This window comes from Colobus angolensis, unplaced genomic scaffold (genome assembly GCF_000951035.1).
Source record: "Colobus angolensis palliatus isolate OR3802 unplaced genomic scaffold, Cang.pa_1.0 Scaffold9, whole genome shotgun sequence".
Classification (NCBI taxonomy): Eukaryota; Metazoa; Chordata; class Mammalia; order Primates; family Cercopithecidae; genus Colobus; species Colobus angolensis.
Genome location: NW_012122931.1, coordinates 2274305 through 2296367, shown reverse-complemented (window position 1 = coordinate 2296367; position 22063 = coordinate 2274305). Strand labels below are relative to the sequence as shown.

Below are 22063 nucleotides of genomic sequence, written 5' to 3'. Positions count from 1 at the left end.
GAGTAACAGTGGAGGACTGCAGGAAACAGAAAGCACATCTAAGTTTTAAAATAAAAGAGTAGTTGCCACAACTGACTGCAAAAAAATTGGTCCCTGGCAAAACAGTGCACATGTATCCAATTAACACTTTTATGTGTTAAATACAACGATCAAAAAAAATTCTTCTTCCAGTCACATCAATATACAAAAGACTCACTTCTAAAAGCTGAATCTGTTCTCATTTGTCTTTTGTGAGGGATAATTCACTTGCAATAAACATAACCAAATAATTAAACCTATGTTTCAGGTTCTAAATAGGATATAAACCAAATTTGGTAACCCCCCCAAAAAAAAGTCTAGGCCGGGCATGGTGGTTCACACCTGTAATCCCGGCATTTTGGGAGGCTGAGGCGAGCGGATCATGAAGTCAGAAGACTGAGACTATCCTGGCTAACACAGTGAAACCTCGTCACTACTAAAAACACAAAAACAAAAACAAAAATTAGCCAGATGTGGTGGCAGACGCCTGGGGGCAGGCGCCTATAGTCCCAGCTACTCAGGAGACTGAGGAGGGAGAATAGCGTGAACCCAGGAGCCAGAGCTGGCAGTGAACCGAGATCGCACCACTGCACTCCAGCCTGGGTGACAGAGTGAGACTCTGTCTCAGAAAAAAAAAAAAATCTGTACATACTATAGCATCCCATTAACAAAGTGAAAGTAAAATTGCATCAAATTACAACAAGAATAGGGTGTGACTCTTGGTTCAGGATTGCAGTTGACGCCACAGCCCACAACTTATTACAAAGACTAAAAACTAAAATTAAACAAGGCATCTTAATACAACCAATAATTATTGGCCTGTATAAACCAGAAATGATTAAACAAGATGGCTGAAATTGTATGGTTAAAAAGAAAGGTGTAACTTCAAAGTAGATTGAACATACACCATTTCCTTCCCTCCTGAAACCCCATTAAAACACTAAAGAGACTTTTAAAAACAGCACTGACCAATTAGAACAAAAAGGACAGGAGCCAAGAGTAACCAAACTTTGGAAGCTGCAAAGCAGAGGGATGAATGGAACTAACTTAGCAAGTCCAAGAATGTGAAGTCCAACTGGGAAGCAACAGACCTCTAGAAGGATGGCTGGAAGGAAACTATTGCTCCTTCGTCCCAGCAAAAAATGACAAGAGATTTTGTCTCTAGAAAGGATAAGCAGTCTCTGACCTCGGAGACAGCAAGGATGAGGATACCACGTAGGAAAAAAAAAAAAAAAAAAAAAGAAGTAAATGTGTATATACCAAATGCTTGAACACCTCTCCTCCCTGACTCCTATCTCAGCCCTCTTCCCATACTCAGCTCCCTGCCATGCCTACACTTCCCAGGTAAAATATCTGATGATTCTTTTTTGGGAACTGAGACTTGACAAGAAAAATAAAGAGTAAAGACACTGATAGGCTGGGTGCAGTGGCTTGCACCTGTAATCCCAGCACTTTGGGAGGCCAAGACGGGTGGATTACCTGAGGTCAGGAGTTCGAGACCAGCCTGACCAATATGGCAAAACCTCGTCTCTACTAAAAATACAAAAATTAGGGCCGGGCACGATGGCTCATGCCTGTAATCCCAGCATTTTGGAAGGCCGAGGTGGGTGGATCACGAGGTCAGGAGATCAAGACCATCTTGGCCAACATGGTGAAATCCCGTCTCTACTAAAAAATACAAAAAATTAGCTGGGCACAGTGGCGGGCGCCTGTAGTCCCAGTTTCTTGGGAGGCTGAGGCAGGAGAATGGCATGAACCCAGGAGGTGGAGCTTGCAGTGAGCCAAGATCATGCCACTGCACTCTAGCCTGGGCGACAGAGTGAGACTCCGTCTCAAAAAAAAAAAAAAATACAAAAATTAGCCAGGTGTGGTGGTATGCACCTGTAGCCCCAGCTACTCGGGAGACTGAGACAGGAGAAATGCTTAAACCCAAGAGGCAGAGATTGTGGCGAGCCGAGATAGGGTCACTGCACTCCAGCCTGGGCAACAGAGTGAGACTCCATCTGAAGAAAAAAGAAAAAAAGACACTGACATAATGGTGGGGTGGGGCTTCGTAATAAAGTGCCAATGGTCAACAAGCCCACCCTTTCACTCAGAGCTTCTGGTGTTTTCATCTTTTATATATATAATAAAATACAGATTATAACTGCACCTAAATGCAAAACCTTACCATAAAGAATGAAACTAATGCTGGGTTTTACCATGCTATGGCACCCTTCAGATCACATTTGCCTTCCAGAGTGCAACCATAAACGGGTTCATTTTTGTAAAAGTATCTGAAGATTTCATGTTTTCCTAGGCATCTTTCTTAACTTGTTGCTAATCAAATTTATTCTTTTTAAAGTAACATTTTTTAAATGGAGATAGCATTTCACACAACATGAAATTCACCATTTTAAAGTGGTTTTTAGTACTATGGTTTTATTTACTATGCCGTGCAACCATCACCACTACCTCATTCCACAGCATTTCCATCACCCCAAAAGAAATCTTGTACCTATCAGCAATCCCAATTCCCACCTCCTTCCTTCCCCTGACAACTACTCATCTTTCTGTCTCTACAGATGTGCCTATTCTGGACAATACATATGAATGGGATCATACAAGATGTGACTTTCTGAACCTGACTTATTTCACTTAGCACAATGTTTTCAAGGTTCATTAGTGGACACAGATCTTCACTTCTCTTTATGGCTGAATATTATTCCATTCATTGTATGAACAGACCTATTTATTCATTCATCAACTACACACACATTTGGGTTGTTTCTACTTTTTGGCTACCATGAATAATGTTCCAATCTACTTTTGAGTTTCCTGTTCTTAAATGTGAGTAGACCACCAGAAATCATTACCACATAAAAAAAGGAATTAATAGAAAGGACTATAAACACTCAAATGAACAGGAAAAAACCAACTGGGGAGACAGGAACCATGCAAAAAGAGAACAACTTTTAGCTAACTTTAAAATTATCATTAATAAACTTTAGCTAATAAAAAATACCACATCCATAAAATAAAGGACTATTCAGAGAACCAGAGTTCCAGGAAACTAAAAATACGCTAAAAAGAATTCAATGGATTTGGGAGAAAAGTTGAGGTGGCCTCCAAGAAAGGAGAACAAAAAGAAAATGAGATGAAAGATAGAAAAAATTAAAGAAAATGAGAAGATTAAAGAAATTCTAAGATATACAAGGTTTCAAAAATGTACTTCCCATATACCCTCTTCTCTGGAAGCCTGAAGGACAGGCCTTGCTAACATGAGTGACCAAGAAAGATGACGGGGGTGGAGCCCTTGGGACCCAACCCAAGGATAAGGACTACTATTTCAGGAATATCATCATGCACCACACACAGAACAAATTTATAGATTAACTAAAGTATGTGATCATGAGAGACTTAAACATTCAAAAAAAGACTGCCTGGCATTAATAAGTACAAAATTAAATAAACACATAAAACAATAAATCCAAGGAAAACACAGAGTTTGGAAGGAAATGGAAAGGCAATTACAGCATACTACATGGCTTAGCTGAAGATATCTTTCACATAGTCAAAATAACAAAAATGCATCTAAAAATTTCAAGACAATCACCTAATGAGGATGAGGGAACAGGAAGGGTGTGTGCAAGGGTTGGGTGGGGACCAGGGGTAGTTCCTGAAGCAGGAAATAGAAACGCCTAAAACTGAAAAATCAAGGAGCTACAATATGGGAATGTTATTCAGAAATATGGAAGGAAGGCCAGGCACGATGGCTCACGCTTATAATCGTAGCACTTTGAGAGGCCAAGGCAGGTGGATTGCTTGAGTCCAGTAGTTTGAGACCAGCCTAGGCAACATGGGAAAAAGTCTGCATCTACTAAAAATACAAAAATTAGCTGGACATTATGGTGTGAGCCTGTAGTCCCAGTTACTCAAGACACTGTGATGGAAGGACCACCTGAGCCCAAGAGGTTGAGGCTGCAGTGAGCCATAATTGCACCACTGTACTCCAGCCTGGGGGACAGGAGTGAGACACTGTCTCAAAAAAAAAATAAATAAATAAATATGGAAAGAAATTTCCAAACGACTCATTAAGAATAGAAAATAGTTACTTGGGGTCCAACACAGTGGCTCACGCCTGTAATCCCAGCACTTTGGGAGGCCGAGGCGGGCAGATCACGAGGTCAGGAGATTGAGACCATCCTGGCTAACATGGTGAAACTCTGCCTGTACTAAAAATACAAAAATTAGCCGGGCATGGTGACGGGCAACTGTCGTCCCAGCTACTTGGGAGGCTGAGGCAGGAGAATGGCGTGAACCCAGGAGGCAGAGCTTGCAGTGAGCCGAGATTGCGTCACTGCACTCCAGCTTGGGCGACACCCGTCTCAAAAAAAAAAGAAAGAAAATAGTTACTTAGGGGATGGGGGTGCCTGATGTTCTTTATAATGGGCCAGATAGAAATCTTTGACAATTTTAAACTCTGTATATGTACAAATGGAACTTATGCTCACTCTGTTTTTAAAAAGCTGAGACTACAAAAATGTCCTGAAGAAAATAAATCTTAATAAATATCTTTAACTCAGGAAATAAAAGTATGTGTCTATCCCTCATAGGGTTATGAATGGCTTCTAAGCAATTTAGTGCTTTCCAGCTAAAATAAAGCAACTCCTGCTAAAACAAAAGTACCTTAGGAAAAAGGAAAAATAATAAAGCAACTCTCAACAATGGCTAAAATTTGGGGCACAAATTGATCAAAAGATTAAACATAAAGCACATTTATGAAGATACACTGACTCAAGCCATATAAAAGCCATTTATCTCGCCAGGTACAGCATTAACAACTCACTTCTCTTCTTTTGTAGTAGACTTGTCCCTTTGTACATTACACTTCCTTCTCCAACACTCCAATCTTACTGTTACCAGACTGTCTTTGCACTCCACTCTGCCTGAACATACTACCCACAGTTAACTCCCAGTCAATTGGGTCTCAGTGTAAATATCATCTGCTCATAGAGGTTATCTGATCTCTCCAGAAAGTGTCCTGTCCCCTTCGTTCTAGATCATACTAGAGTCTTTATCTCAATCTGACATGGTCACTTCCAGAGGGGAAGAGACCTCATCTGTCTTGTTCACCACTTCAACTTCCACACTTCTAAGAGCACTTGGCACACACTAGGCACTCAAAGATCAAGTTGATGAACCATGACTATTTACCTCAACATTGTTAGTTTTAAGAGTCTTACTGTCTTCTCAAAGATTTCTTTTGAGGAATAAGTAAAAATTTGCTCCCACCTCTTACCTGCCTTGAAAACACACACACAAAAATCATTCCAAATGCAACTGAATGCTTACACTAAAGAATTATTTGCTGTTTTTCTCAAATTTTAACTGGGAATCTTATCGTTTGTCAACTCTACTTGAGTAAGGAGGAGAGAAAAACCAGGATAGGATGTGCTGGGGTTGGGGAGGCTGTTACACAGAGCAGCTGCTGCTATGAGGAGTAAGAAACTGGGGCCGGGTGCGGTGGCTCACGCCTATAATCCCAGCACTATGGGAGGCCGAGGCGGGCGGATCACAAGGTCAGGAGATAGAGACCATCCTGGCTAATACGGCGAAAACCAGTCTCTACTAAAGATACAAAAAATTAGCAGGGCATGGTGGCATATACTCTCAGCTACTCAGGAGGCTGCGAGGCAGGAGAATGGCATGAACCCGGGAGGCGGAGCTTGCAGCGAGCTGAGATCGCACCACCACTGCACTCCAGCCTGGGCAACAGAGCGAGACTCCGTCTCAAAAAAGAAAAAGAAACTGGGAAGTCTGATGTGTAGAGAAACTTAGGATTCATTACTACTACTTTGTGTTCGATGTAATTCACCCTTTGCTACCTCCTCAAGAAAACTACAGCAGAGGTCTCTGTTATTTACAAACAAAACAAATGCAGATGGGAAACTATCTCCTCTGAGAAGTCCTCCTTCACCTGTGTATCAATAAACATTTCCTTCTGTGTTACTTCTGGACTTGGTATATTATTAGCACCCCGAGTTGTGTCTATCAGCTCCAAGGAGCAGAGGGTTAAGTGTTTCCAGCCAGGTGCAGTGGCTCACGCCTGTAATCCTAGCACTTGGGGAGGCCGAGGCTGGTGGATCACCTGAGGTCAGAATCAGAAGTTCGGGACCAGCCTGACTAACATGGTGAAACCGCTTGTCTACTAAAAACACAAAATTAGCCAGGCCTGGTGGCACATGCCTGTAATCTTAGCTACTTGGGAGGCTGAGGCAGGAGAATCACTTGAACCTGGGAAGCGGAGGTTGCAGTGAGCTGAGATAGCACCATTGCACTCCCGCCTCGGCAGCAAGAACAAAACTCCATCTCAAAAAAAAAAAGTTTCCTCTGTATTGCCAGTAGCTAGAACAGTGGCTAGCACAAATGTCTGTTCAACATGAAATCTAAAAGCAGTATCTAAATCAAAAAGGTCAATTATTTTAACTATACTTTTTTTTTGTTTTTCTTTTGAAATGGAGTCTCGCTCTGTCGCCCAGGTTGGAGAGCAGTGGCGCGACTTCGGCTCACTGCAACCTCTGCCTCCCAGGTTTAAGTAATTCTCTACCTCAGCCTCAACCATGCCTGGCTGATTTTTGAACTACACTCTCATTTTCACTCAGCAAGGTAAAGAGATAACTTGAAAAGTTTGGAGAGACATACAAATGAAACACATACTTACTGTTTCAAAAGTATTCATTACCACCAAAGGGAAAAAGATATTAAAATAATCTCCATAATTGTGAAATCTGATAGGCACAGGTCTTGAGATGGACTGACAAAGACTTGCAGGGGGCCCACACTGATCAAAGTTCAAAAACATTTCATATTTCCATTTTAAGACCTCTTTAACGAAGGTGTCAGAGACAGACTGTGATGACAAGAGAATGTTTACTGGAGAGGAAGATGGAAAATATTTGCTTTCACCAAATGGAACTTTGCAACCTTGCCTGTTGGAATTATTCGGAGACTGAGGATGAAAAACGTTGCTCGAATTTTTCACTTCACCCACTGGCTTCTGAGCTACGAGGGGAGCTGGCTGTGGTACTTTCAAAATCGACTGTATCCCCTTTGACTTATTTTTTAGAGATGGTGAAAGTGCTGAAGAAGTTTCCAAAGATTTAGAAAGACCAGCAATTCGTGAAGTACTCTTTGAGCTAAAAATCTTAGCAGTGGTAGGTCTGAAAGGTTTAGATGCAGAAGGAGGCAAACCAGGTTTACGAAATACATCTTCATCTGCTGCTTTCACTTCAGAGTGTTGTGGGCAGTATTCACCCTGGTTTTTTGTGGTTTCAAGACAATCTTTGTACTTACACTTTGTGCCACTCAAAGATTCCAACTGAGGCTGACTTACAGAATCTTCTTCAACCTGAACTGTATCTTTTCCATGAATTAGTTCAATGAATTTATAATTGTCATTCTCCATTTGTGAACATAAATCCATATCTTCAGGATCATTTTGTGTTAAGAATAAGTTATCTTCCTCTGTATCACTGCTGGAGTCAGGCTCTACCTCGTTCAAAGTTGCCATGTCTGTATGATGTGCTGTCGGATCACCTCCCCCCAGAGGGTCCTCTGAAATAGAGACAATTATTTCACTTGTTGGTATTGTTCCATTTAACATTATAGAGTCACACTGGTTCAAAGGGCAAGCACCATCAGTCGCTGGAGACCCATGTTTTGCTTTTATGGTTTCTGGTTCAGAAGGCACGCATTTTATTAACTGTTTTCCATTACTGTTGGCAAGTACCTCAGTTCCTCCTGTACAATCATAATCTGACCTATCAGATTCTGGTACAAATGTGTCAGAATTCTGTGCTGTATGAGGCCCTGCTCTTGTAGCATCTGTACTTTCACAACCAGAAAGTCTTTGTCTATTTTTTTGTGATTTGGGTCTGATCTGCCTTTGCATCTGAAGTTCTTGACTAGTCAGCAGTTTCTTATTATTTCTGACAGACAGGTTCTGAGGAGAAATTAATTTAGTCTTTTTTCGAGTATCAACTACTCCAACAGTTTTGCCATGATCACGTAACTGAGCTACATAATCCAAAGATCGCTGGGACAACTCAAATGCCTTACGAGGACCCTTTTTCAGGCCAAGTTTCTCAACTGTTGAAGTTGGTTCAGGACACTGACGAAATTTCTTTGGTGGCACTATAGCAGGAGTTGTCCTACAACTGAGGTAATTTGAACTTCTATTCTGTCCTTTTTTGGCATCCGAATGAGTTTTCTTAGGGGTCTTAGAAACTGGAACTTTCCTGACGGGTTCTGTGTAAGTACAAAGCTTTGAAGATTTCTTTTGTGAAACCGTAGTGGCTCTCTGAATTCTTGAATTGGGAGTTGTAGTCCTTCTATCTATACTTTTAAAATCATTTCCAACAAGATCTCTCTTATTAGTACCAGACTGGCCCTCATTTCTGACAGAAGATGAAGGCCTCACAGGATCTTCAGGAATTGGTTTTTCAGATCGTTTTCTCTTAGGCTTTTTTACTTCAATTTCACAAAATTCCTCAACAGAAATACTACTGCTCTGTGGTCTTGTGTGTTCTTCAATGCCCTCTGCCCCTTTTTTAACAACTTCAGGTACATAATCTGTACAATCCTGACCATTTGTGGTATTGGCTATAGGAGTCAAACATTTTTTCTCACCATCTTGAACTGAATTATTATTGTCTAGATGATCTTGCCAAACAGAGAACACTTCAGATGCACTTTCAAACTCAAAACACTGAGAATCAAATTCCTCAAACTGAAAAAGAGACTTCGTCTTTTCTTCCTTTACTGGATTCTTTGCCTCCTTAACTGTTGAAATGTGCTGCTCTGGACGTTCCTTCTCAAGGCGTCTTTTGTCCTGTTTAGTGAGTTTCTCAAGACTCAGGATTCTTTCATCATCATCATCGTCAGAATCTGAAATAATAATCACCTGTCCCCGGGAGGCATCTCCAACATTGTTTTTGTTAGCTGTGAAACATCTTTTATCTTCTTTTCCTTTCCTTTGTAGCTGGGATGAGTTCTGAGGGGAATCAGATGGAAACGTAATAACACTGGCTTGAGCTAGTAAAGATAATTTGTGAAGGTCTCTGTCTATCTGAGAATCCGTTAAGGTGTCAGATTTAGGACTGATGCCAGGGGCCTGTTCTCTTGTCAAGTTAGAATAAATCACATTGGTACTATTACTTATCGCCTCATCTCTTGATTCAGGTACAGTCAAAAGATCTTTAAAGGAAGATATCTTCTCTGAAGTATTGGCCATTTCTGTAAAGGGGATCGAATCTTTATCATCAACATGAAATTCCTGTATTTCACAATTGTTTTCATGGGAATAGAAAATATCTAACTCTTCATTCTTTAATTGCTTCTCCTCTGGCAATAAATTGTTTTGAGATTTTTGTTCTCCATTCTTATTATCATCCAGAACACCACTAGGGTCTAAAGAAAGATTGTGTATGAAACCATCTCCTTTCTGAACTCCTGTATCTTTCCTTGAATAGAAACTCTCAATGTTAGATACAGTCAAATTTTCGTCTAAATTGATAGTATTATTGACCAAAGTACTCTTCCTGTGTTGTTTCTTTATTACATGTGATAACTTTGCACAGATTTCATCTTTCTGTACCTTAGTTTTTCGTTCTGAGGTTTTACCAAGAGCATCATCCTTTAAAGAGAAATCTTCATTTGATGTGGACACTTTTTCCAAAGCATCAGTGCTAGAATCAGTCAACAAACGTGTTAATACTATTATTCCTCTGTCACATCCCCTTTCTGGACCATTTTTTGAAGTACAATCCTCTGGTGTATATGAGAAGTTCCCTTTTACAGACTTCTGCTTCCTTGTACTTATTTTAATTTCATCTTCAGCTCTTTCAGTAAACATGTTTTCACTACTCTGCTTGAAGCATGACCCAGCTGAGAGCTGGTCTTCTAGTTTCACATCCTTTATATAATTTTGCTCATCATTGTCACCTTCTATAGTGTTATCTGCTTTGATCAATACACTGTCTTGCACTTTCATTGGTTCTTTAGAAAATGTTGGGCTGGAAGCTTCCAAATAATGCATATCTTTTCTAGACTTCTTCCCTATTCGTTCACTTTCTTCTCTATTATAAGGTGCCAGAGAGGTTTTACATGTAGAAGTCAGATCCACAAAAGTGTTACATGGAGGTGCTTTGAATTTTATGTTTCTAATAATTTGCTTTAAACAAGTTTGTAGCTCGTGGGTTTCCTGACTAGTCAACTGCCAACCTAGAGATAAATTTCCTCTAAGGAATAAGTTGAGCTTATCCCAGAATCGCTTGCAAAGAGATTGCTGCCCAAGCTGATAACCTTCTTTAAGGAGACTTCTAATCAGCTGCACACAAGCAAGTTGTACAGAGTTAGATGGCATGGAATGCAACGAGAGTGATGATATCATTGCTGTTCCTTTGGAGCAATTTCCAGATGATTTCTCAGAACTCCGTGTAAATGCAGTAGTAGGAAGCTTGGCACATTTGACGACAGCTTCTACCCATTGCTGGGAACTTACCCACAGCAAATGCAAACATTTTTTATTTCTATGCAGTTCAATCACTGATACCAAAATTAGAAGAAAAAATTCAGTGACTTTGTCACACATGGCATCTGTTTGGTTGAGGACATCTTTGACTTCAGAGTATAGATGATGAACAACCTCTACTATGTAAGCCACACCCAAATCCTTAAGATCCATGAGGGACTGGACAAAAGGGATGAACCACAGAAATGTGCTGTTATGAACACGCATGTCTTGACCAATATCTGACTGAAGCACACTGGCTAATGTTTCCATTTCTTCATACATGTTAGGACAATAATCTGGGCAAATGGCTGTTCTCCATCCAGAATCCTAAAAGGAAAGAAATGCTGATGTTCAGATAAATAAACACCACTTATGACAGGTTCAACATCCAAGTCGTTAAGAAAAGTATGTTTCTCAACTCTCTTATTTTGGTTTACCACATCATTATTACGGTATACAATGGAAAGGTCTAATTGTGGCATACAATTGTATCACAATCGTAATACACCTAACTCCAAAGAAACTAAAAATATAAATTGAATTTTGAGGTTAAAGTTTCATAAAAAGACAAATTGATAACACTTTTATGTACTCTCGGCTTTTTTCCAGTAGCTAGTTTTGATTTCTAGTCATACCACGTATGTCCCCATAAACTTTCCATCTTCCCTAAATGTACTTAGAAATTAATTTTCCAAAGTATGCACACTGTAGTTAGAGTCCATCTTCTCCAATGCACAATACATCTGCTGTTCAATGAGAACGTCTTTTACATAGTAGTAGATTGAGAACAGCTACATATCATAAAATCAACAACTCAACAAATTATATAAAATAGTCTACACAATACGAAGGAAATAAAATAGCATCTGAATTTTCAAAGTGTTTTATACCTTTTTGGTCTTTTCAGGATTATAATTGTATACGATCTGGCTGCAAGTCACCATATCATCCAAATACGACTCCGGTTCTAACTTGGTCCTTAAATATTAAGAATAAATAGAAATTACTGAAATTAAGGGAGGAAAAAAAGGCAGAAACACCTCTTGTTAAGAAATTCAGTGGAACACACTTTCTTATAGAGATGATGTATACATCCTGACATTAGCTGAACTAACCTTACAGAGCTGTTCCGTATATGCTGAATCTCTCTATTGTAGCTTGCATTGTTGATAATGGTTTGAAATGCCTCAATAGGATCAATAAGCTGACCCCAGACCTTAGATCCAAGGCGGTCCAGAATCACCATAAAACAGTGTAATGCTGGCCAGAAAGGATCCACACTATCATCTGAAATACAATGGCACAAATCGTTGAATTACTAAACAGTTAGAAAAACATACTAAAATATATTGAGAAATTGAGAATTAAGCATTCTTTTTTTTTTTTTTTTTTTTTTTTTTTTGAGGCGGAGTCTCGCTCTGTTGCCCGGACTGGAGTGCAGTGGCCGGATCTCAGCTCACTGCAAGCTCCGCCTCCTGGGTTTACGCCATTCTCCTGCCTCAGCCTCCCGAGTAGCTGGGACTACAGGCGCCCGCCACCTCGCCCGGCTAGTTTTTGTATTTTTAGTAGAGACGGGGTTTCACCGTGTTAGCCAGGATGGTCTCGATCTCCTGACCTCGTGATCCGCCCGTCTCAGCCTCCCAAAGTGCTAGGATTACAGGCTTGAGCCACCGCGCCCGGCCGAATTAAGCATTCTTTATCTGGTGAGTAGCAACCAAACTAAAAGCCAAGCAGCAAATAATTTAAAGTAGCACACCACCAATCCTTAGACACACATAGGTTTTAAAAAGCAGGCACATTTTCAAGATTTTTTTTCAAGCAATACTATCATGCTTCTGAAAAAAAAAAATTAATGGCAAATTATTTAATGGGCAAGAAAACAGTAAAACAGTCCAGGTAAACACAATCTTTTCACACCCTATTTGCCATACCAGAAACAACCTTTTCTAACTTAGCTCCTCAACCCCTCCCAAAACTTTGTAGTCCCATCCTCCAATAACTAACAGAAAAGAAGAGGAAAAAATATAAAGGAAAGAGAAAGAAACTTGGTATTTACAGATCTACATGAAGCCCACAACACAAGAAATTCTCTTTCAGGCATGATCCTGAATTTTGTGTCATGCAGTTAGTGTAAACGACTAAATTCTTTTTTTTTTTTTTTGGAGACAGAGTCTCGCTCAGTCACCCAGGCTGGAATGCAATTGCGCGATCTCGGCTCACTGAAAGCTCCACCTCCCAGGTTCACGCCGTTCTCCTGACTCAGCCTCCCCAGTAGCTGGGGCTACAGGTGCCCACCACCACGCCTGGCTAATTTTTTCTATGTTTTAGTAGAGATGGGGTTTCACCATGTTAGCCAGGATGGTCTTGATCTCCTGACCTCGGGATCCGCCCGTCTCGGCCTCCTAAAGTGCTGGGATTACAGACGTGAGCCACCGCGCCCAGTCAATGACTAAATTCTTTAGCTAAGGAGTAAGGCAAAGATACACACTCTTCATCCATCTGTATCTCAACATGGCTTTGCTATTATCTACTTTTCATCCAACTTCCCACTTCTCTGTTAGATATGCAGTAGCAATATACTGCCCTACTCAAAGACCTTCAATGGCTACTTAATGTCTTCCAAGAAAATTCAAAGTCCTAGGCCGGGCGCGGTGGCTCAAGCCTGTAATCCCAGCACTTTGGGAGGCCGAGACGGGCGGATCACGAGGTCAGGAGATCGAGACCATCCTGGCTAACACGGTGAAACCCCGTCTCTACTAAAAATACAAAAACTAGCCGGGCGAGGTGGTGGGCGCCTGTAGTCCCAGCTACTCCGGAGGCTGAGGCAGGAGAATGGCGTAAACCCGGGAGGCGGAGCTTGCAGTGAGCTGAGATCCGGCCACTGCACTCTGGTCCGGGCGACAGAGCGAGACTCCGCCTCAAAAAAAAAAAAAAAGAAAAGAAAATTCAAAGTCCTCAGTCAAGAACTTAAAAGATACTGATCTACTGTTTATTTCCATTTTTATTTTACATATTCCTGTAATCATATACTATCTACAGCAAAAATAGATCACTGCCTTTTTCCAAAATAAGCCCTAGAATGCCCTTGCTTCTAGCACAACCTATCAAAATCCTATTCATCCTTAAAAGTTCAGCTTAAATGCCTCCTCGTATATATTAAACATTCCCCCACTTCAGTCATCTACAGTACTCTTCTGAGGCAAGTGCTGGAATTCACTCTGTTACTGCTAGTTGTTAAGTCATCCTAGAACTTGTGACTTTCCTTCCCTCACACTTCTCAGACTTTGCCACAGTCATCTGAACTTTCTTATATATTTTTCTATCCTCCACTGCATCTGAAACAGTGCCTGTGTCTAGTAAGCTTACAAGAAAGTAGTTAGGTGAAGACCATTATGAAAAGTTTCTCAAAAAGGAAATTAAAATTTTGAAGACGAGGCTGAGTTCAGTGGCTCACGCCTGTAAATCCCAACACTTTGGGAAGCCGAGGCAGGAGGACTGTTTGAGGTCAGGAGTTCAAGACCAGCCTAGGCCACATAGTGAGACTTCATCTCTACCAAAAATTTAAAAATTAGCTGGGTAAGGTGGCACATGCCTGTGGTCCCAGCTACTAGGGAGTCAGAGGCAGCAGGATGACTTAAGCCTGGGAGGTTAAGGCTGCAATGAGACCTGATTGAGCCACTGCATTCTAGGGTGGGTGACAGAGTGAGATCCTGTCTCAAGAGGAGGAAAAAAAAAAAAAAAAAAAAGGGGCTTTTTTTTTTTAAGATGATAAGGGAGCTAGCTTAACAGAAAGGACAGAATTATACATGTAGTTAGGTAAAGGGAAAGAAATGAACAATTTATGCAGTAAATGTTGGCAAAAGAGTAATAGCCTTAATCAGATAAAATCTAGCAAGAAAATATATGCCACAGGCCAGGCGTGGTGGCTCACGCTTGTAATCCTAACACTTTGGGAGGCCAAGGCAGGCGGATCACATGAAGCCAGGAGTTCAAGACCAGCCTGGCAAACATGCTGAAACTCCATCTCTACTAAAAATACAAAAATTAGCCAGGTATGGTGGCGCATACCTGTAATCCCAGCTACTTGGGAGGCCAAGGCAGGAAAATTGCTTGAACCCAAAGGCGGAGGCTGCAGTTGGCCAAGATTACACCACTGCACTCCAGCCGGGGTGAGAGAGAGAGACTTGGTCTCAGAAAGAAAAAATAAAACAAAACAAAATATATACATATGCCCTATGAACAAAAGAATAACAATGTATTTGTATCAGAATCTCCCACAAATGAGTTTCTATACAACACTGAAGTTGCATGAAGGGAAGAGAATGAGGGGAAAAATTATATTCATTATGTTTTCATAGGATCTGGTATACTTGGTCTTTATTAATTCATTAACTTCAAAAAGATTAGAAGCACTTACTTAATTACAGATCCTTCATGATTAGCATGAGACAAGCATCAGCAAAAGGAGGTCAGGATCTAATAATAAAGACAACTACAAGTTTTAGGCCTCATTATCTAGACTATCTAGAGCAGCATATCCAAGAGAATGTTCTGTGATCATGGAAATGTTCTGTCTATGCACTGTTCAATACAGTACAGGATACAGTACAGGCACGTGTGGCCACTGAGCCTTGAAATATGACTAGTGGGACCAAATAACTGCATTTTTAATTTTAACTGACTTAAATTTATTTAATAATCACATGTGGCTGGCAGTTACTGTATTAGAGAATCACAGAGAAACAAAGAGGCAGGCAAAGGGAGGTCATGGGACAGAGAAGGCCTTCCCCACAATGTTAACCACAATGTCGTTACAAATGGGTCTCTCAGAGGTCCTGATATTCATCCTACCACCAACTTTTTCATCATGAAAAAGTAGATTAACTTCCCTTCTTCTATGGAAGGAAGGTACTGAATTAAATTATAAAGGTCCTTTCTGATTTAAAAGTCTGAATCTGGGCCCAGCACTGGTGACGCATGCCTGTAATCCCAGCGCTTTGGGAGGCCAAGGCAGGCAGATCACCTGAGGTCAACAGCTCAAGACCAGCCTGACCAACGTAGTGAAATCCCGTCGCTACTAAAAATATAAAAAAATCAGCCAGGCGTGTTGGTGCACACCTGTAGTTCCAGCTACTTAGGAGATTGAGGAAGGGGAATTTCTTGAACTCAGGAGGTAGAGGTTGCAGTGAGCTGACATCACACCATTGCAGGGTCCAGCCTGGGCAACAAGAGTGAGACTCCGTATCAAAAAACAAAACAAAACAAAAAAGTCTGAATCTATTACTAAACCAGAAAAATTCTTTTCTCCACAACGTGCACCAATTCCTGCAATTAAAGTGCATCATCATCACCATACTCAAAAACATTTAGCAAGTAAAATTTATTACCGTCTGACTGCCTCTCCATAGTGTGAAGTATCGATTGCATAAAATCATTTTGTTTGTCTGAGCCCAACAATAGGGAATCCATGGCTTGTTCCTCAAGAATGGTCAGCAACATGCAAATACCTGTAAGATTATTTAGAGTTATATTGAATTGATGAAATAATACTATTCTAATGCCTGGTTTCGTTTGCAAAACAAAAACAAGGCAGGAAGATGAAGCAAGATAGTATTTAGTTTCTCAAACACTTAAGTCTCAGATATTCATACACAACTGCTCCCAAGTAACAGAACTTTAGACTAATTCAAGTGTCAAAGTAGAAAATGGTTAGAAAACAATTTCTAAGATAACTACTATATAAACTGTATCTCATCAATATAAGATGCCTTCAATTTTAAGATGTTCCATATACCATTAAGAAAGAAAAAAAATCACTGCCAATTATGACACGTGATCTTAAGATCTGGAATCAAGGAAATGATATTTTGAGGCCGGGCGTGGTGGCTCATGCCTGTAATCCCAGCACTTTGGGAGGCTGAGACAGGCAGATCACAAGATCAGGAAATCAAGACCATCCTGGCTAACATGGTGAAATCCCGTCTCTACTAAAAATACAAAAAAATTAGCTGGGCGTGGTGGTGGGTGCCTGTGGTCCCAGCTACTCGGGAGGCTGAGGCAGGAGAACGGTGTGAACCCAAGAGGCGGAGCTTGCAGTGAGCCGCCACGACGCCACTGCACTCCAGCCTGCGCAACAGAGCAAGACTCAGTCTCCAAAAAAACAAAAGTATTTTGAGCCACTACAGGACTTGTAAACAATGCTGACAATTCTTTCTACCAGGAAAATTTAATATTTTTAAGAGACAGGATCTCCCTCTGTCACCCAGGCTGGAGTGCAGGGGCACAATCCTAGCTTACTGCAGCTTCAAATTCCTGGGCTTAAATGATCCTCCCACCTCAGCCTCCCAAGTTGCTGGGACTACAGGCATGCGCCACCATGCCCGGTTCTACCCAGAAATATTTTACACACTGAAAAAGGAGTATTAACAATCAAACCCTCTTTAAAGCCAACTATTACACTAATATTTTGTTAATAAAATGTGTCCTTAAACAAGATTCAATTCATTTGCTAGTGCTTGAAAATGTACCTCTTACTACAGAAAAGCTTCTACGATATAAATACTGTTTAAAACAAGATATGTAATAGTTAAGTCAATTTAATGACAGAATAAGAACTGGGAACTATAAAATCCTATCTTTAGCAAGTTTTATCAGATCACCAAAAGAGAACACTTCCCTTTTAGGACACTCAAGAACTACAGGGCCAGGCGCAGTGACCCACGCCTATAATCCCAGCACTTTAGGAGGCCGGGGTGGGCAGATCACTTGAGGTCAGGAGTTCAAGACCAGCCTGGCCAACATGGTGAAACCCCGTCTCTACTAAAAATACAAAAAATTAGCCAGGTGTGCAACCTGGGAGGTGGAGCTTGCAGTGAGTGGAGATGGCGCCACTGCACTCCAGCCTGGGCAACAGAGTGAGACTCTGTCTCAAAAAGCAGAACTATATGAAAATACTAAGTATATTAGTGTAGGAACAATACTCACCTAACCAATAGCTTTTGTAGTTGGTAGTATCATACATGTGTGAGGGCAGAAGAATTAGTTTACCCTTCTCTAGGACAGAAGAAGTATAAATGTCTGGACTCTCTAGAAGTCCCAACTCAATGACTTTAAAAAGGCAAATTAAAACTTCTTGTAAGTCATAATAATCATCTCTGTCCACTTTCCCCAAGTTTCTTGCAGTCAAGATAGCCCAACGCCGAACCTAAATGCACAACATAATATGTTTATTACTTAATTCAAAAAACAATGGTCTACATACAGTAAGAACATAGATAAGAAAACAGGATTCTCTGCAGATTTTAAAAGACATGTGAGATACTAATTAATGCAACCTGTAGACCTTCTTTGAACATACGAATCCTAATAAACAGTTTGAGACAATCCTTTCCATTCATTCAAACACTGACTGGCAACAAAACATTAAGGAATTATCCTTTCAGATGCAATAATAGTATTTTTCTGGTCGAGCACAGTGGTTTACACCTGTAATTTCAGCACTCTGGGAGGCTGAGGCAGGCAGATCACCTGAGGTCAGGAGTTCAAGACCAGCCTGGCCAACATGGCAAAACCCAGTCTCTACTAAAAATACAAAAAAATTAGCTGGACATGGTGGTGCACTCCTGTAGTCCCAGCTACTTGGGAGGCTGAGGCAGGAGAATTGTTTGAAACAGAGAGGTTGCAGCAAGCCAAGATCATACTACTGCACTCCGGCCTGGGCAACAGAGTAAGACTCCATATCAAAAAATGTATATACAACAACATTTTTCGGGTTTTTTAAGTTCTTACCTTTTAGACATACATACTGAAATATTTTGTGGATGAAATGCTCTGATGTCTAAGATTTGCTCTGAACTAATCCAAAGGGGAGTGGAATGTTGACTATGTATTGATAAAGCTAACTGATGGATTATGGGGGGGTTCATTACACCATTCTCGCTACTTTTATGTTTATCATTTTCCATAACAGAATGTTCAAAAAAGGAAAGAAAACACAAAATGAGGAATCTCAAAAGAAATCAGGCCGGGCGCGGTGGCTCAAGCCTGTAATCCCAGCACTTTGGGAGGCCGAGACGGGCGGATCACGAGGTCAGGAGATCGAGACCATCCTGGCTAACACGGTGAAACCCCGTCTCTACTAAAAATACAAAAAAATCTAGCCGGGCGAGGTGGCAGGCGCCTGTAGTCCCAGCTACTCGGGAGGCTGAGGCAGGAGAATGGCGTAAAGGAGGCGGAGCTTGCAGTGAGCTGAGATCCGGCCACTACACTCCAGCCCGGGCGACAGAGCAAGACTCCGTCTCAAAAAAAAAAAAAGAAAGAAATCAAAGGCCATTTCTAAATGGCAAAATAGCATAAAGAAGTGATTTTAAATTTCTTGGAGGCTATGAATTAAATTTAGTGCTCACAACCAGCCTTAAGAAAAAATAAACTAAATAAAACAAAAATATCAAGAGTGCATCATTCACAGTAAAACTATTATTTTACAAAATACATTATATAGGCACATGTATACTTTTTTGCAGTCAAAACGTTGGAAAAACACAGACCCCCACATGAGCCCTATGCCAACATAAGCAACAAATTATAAACTACTGAAAAAGTTTTGGAATCCATGAGTTCTTACTGATAAGTGGTAGAACAGGAAAAAGCTCTTGATTACTGTACAATCAATGTCAAGTGGTAACTAGTAAACATGGAGAGTGCTGGAGTTAGGAAATCACCATCTTGCAATCATGATAGAAAAACTGGTTCAGGCAAGACCCATTAATGAATGCTACATTTAGGAGGACATTTTGGTGAAATGCAGAGTATTTACATGGTCTTAAAGTATCTAAACAATAGAAATTATTATGCAGTAAAGAAATGGGACATCTTCACTGAAAACTCAAAATTTACATCACCATGAGTTGCAAAGGACATGGCGTGCCTCTCTCTACATATGACAAGGTGAGAAGGACAGTAACATCACTTACATGATGGTACTCCAGTTGGGAATGTATAACCTGAACCTATGCATGAGGAAACATCAGACAAACCCGAAGTGAAAGTGAGGAACACCTTTTTTTTTTTTGAGACAGAGTCTTGCTCTGTCACCCAGGCTGGCATGTAGTGGCACAATCTCGGCTCACTGCAACCTCCGCCTCCCAGGGTCAAGTCATTCTCCTACCTCAGCCTCCCAAGTAGCTGGGATTACAGGCACGTGCCACCACACCTGACTAACTTTTGTATTTTTAGTAGAGATGGGGTTTCACCATGATGGCCAGGCTGATCTCGAACTCCTGACCTCGTGATCCACCCACCTTGGCCTCCCAAAGTGCTGGGATTACAGGCCTGAGCCACTATGCCCAGTCTCATTTATTTTTTTAAAAAGAGGCAGAGCAGGAATGACTGTGCTCTTCAACAAGTAATTGTCATGAAAGACAATGAAATGTTCCAGATTAAAGAGGACTAAATGGACATGACAGCTAAACACAAGACCTCTTACCAGCAGTAACAAGAGATTTTGCAAATCTATGACCTCTCCAAAACTGTATTCTCAGGCTATCACACAAATATAAAATGGTGTATCATTGTGGTCTTATTATTTCTCTGATCATTAAATATAAAACATTCCTTCACATATTTATTAGCTATTGGTAGTTCCTCTTCTGGCACATGCCTGTTCAGTTCAGATCTTCATCCATTTTTTTCGTATTGTTAATAATATGATTATCTTCTTCCAATTTTTAAATTTTTTTTGAGAAAGAGTTAATAATATGATTATCTTCTTCCAATTTTTAAATTTTTTTTTGAGAAAGAAACTCTGTTGCCCAGGCTGGAGTGCACCAGCATGATCAGAGCTCACTGCAGCCTCAACCTCCTGGGCTCAAGTGATCCTCCCACCTTAGCCTACTGAGTAGCTAGGGCTACAGGTGTGCAGCGCCATGCCCAGCTAATAAAAAAAATTTTTTTTGTAAAGATAGGTTCCTGCTATGTTGCTCAGGCTGGTCTTGAATTCTTGGCGCCCAGCAATCCTCTGGCCCTGGCTTCCCAAAGTACTGGGCTTTCGAGCATGAGCCACCATGCCCAGCCCTTTTCCCAATTTTTAACTAGTATTTTCACTCTCTTTATGGTGTTGTTTGATAAATACTAACTTTTCATTTTAGTATAGTCAAGTTCATCAACTTTCCTTTCATAATCAATGCTTTCGTTTTTACAAAACCCTTCCTCAGACCAGGCGTGGTGACTCATGCATGTAATCTCAACACTTTGGGAGATGCGGGGGCACTTGAGCCCAGCCTGGGCAACACAGCAAAACCCCATCTCTACAAAAAATTAGCTGGGCATGGTGACCAAGACAGGAGATTCTGGAGAAATGCTTGAGTCTGGGAGGCAGAGATTACAGTGAGCTGTCATCACGTCACTGTACTCCAGCCTAGGTGACAAAGCCAAGACCCTGTCTCAAAAAAATAAACCTTCCTCACCTTACAATCTAAATGCTATATACCTCTATTTCCTGCGAAGAGTTTGAAAACTGAGCTTCATTATGGTTTTTTAGACAGATTTTGTCATTATGAATGATAATGAGGTAGGGATCTAATTTCTCTTTCCATATAGTACAACTTTCCTTTTGTGAGATGGAGTTTCGCTCTTGCTGCCCAGGCTGGAGTGCAATGTCACAATCTCGGCTCACTGCAACCCCTGCCTCCCGGGTTCAACCGATTCTCCTGCCTCAGCCTCCCAGGTGGCTGGAACTACAGGCGTGCACCACCACACCTGGCTAATTTTTTTGTATTATTAGTAGAGACAGGGTTTCCTCATGTTGGCCAGGCTGGTCTCGAACTCCTGGAATCAGGTGATTCACCCACCTCAGCCTCACAAAGTGCTGGGATTACAGGCGTGAGCCACCGTGCCCAGCCCTATCTCCAGTATTTCTTTGTCCTGATTTTTAATTTTCTCTTTCTGGGACGTCTTACATCTTTGTTAACACTACTACTTCTACCCTCCATTTATCTTGTAGCTTTTCTATTTTCTATTTCTTTTTTTCTTCTTAGTGATTTGCTCAACCTGGTCTTCTAATTCAGTTCTCTTGGCTGTACCCACTGTATTATTTATCCCATCTCCTGAAGTCTCCTAAATATCTCATTTTTCCATCTTACAACAACTTGGCTTGGTTCTCATATTTTCTTTTTTTTTTTTATTATACTTTAAGTTCTAGGGTACATGCGCACAATGCGTAGGTTTGTTGGTTCTCACGTTTTCTAGTTCTCATTTCACATTAGTATCTTCTCGTATTTCTTCTAGCACGTTTACTATAATAATTTTAAGTTTATTGGACAAGTGTTCTTTTTTTTTTTTTTTTTTGAGACAGAGTCTCGCTCTGCTGCCCAGGCTGGAGTGCTGTGGCTGGTTCTCAGCTCACTGCAAGCTCCGCCTCCTGGGTTCACGCCATTCTCCTGCCTCAGCCTCCCGAGTAGCTGGGACTACAGGCGCCTGCCACCTCGCCCGGCT

General features: G+C 41.0%; 1 protein-coding gene across 1 annotated transcript in view; it reads right to left on the bottom strand.

Moving 5' to 3' along the window:
• The window catches only part of SETX (senataxin), a 103235-nt gene that overhangs the window by 62641 nt on the left and 18531 nt on the right, over positions 1-22063 (bottom strand). The window contains exons 6-10 of the mRNA XM_011931431.1: positions 17558-17777; positions 15961-16080; positions 11689-11860; positions 11464-11551; positions 6722-10900 (exon numbers count right to left, since the gene is read on the bottom strand). Coding sequence (XP_011786821.1) covers positions 6722-10900; positions 11464-11551; positions 11689-11860; positions 15961-16080; positions 17558-17777 — 4779 coding nt within the window. The remainder of the gene's footprint in view (positions 1-6721; positions 10901-11463; positions 11552-11688; positions 11861-15960; positions 16081-17557; positions 17778-22063) is intronic.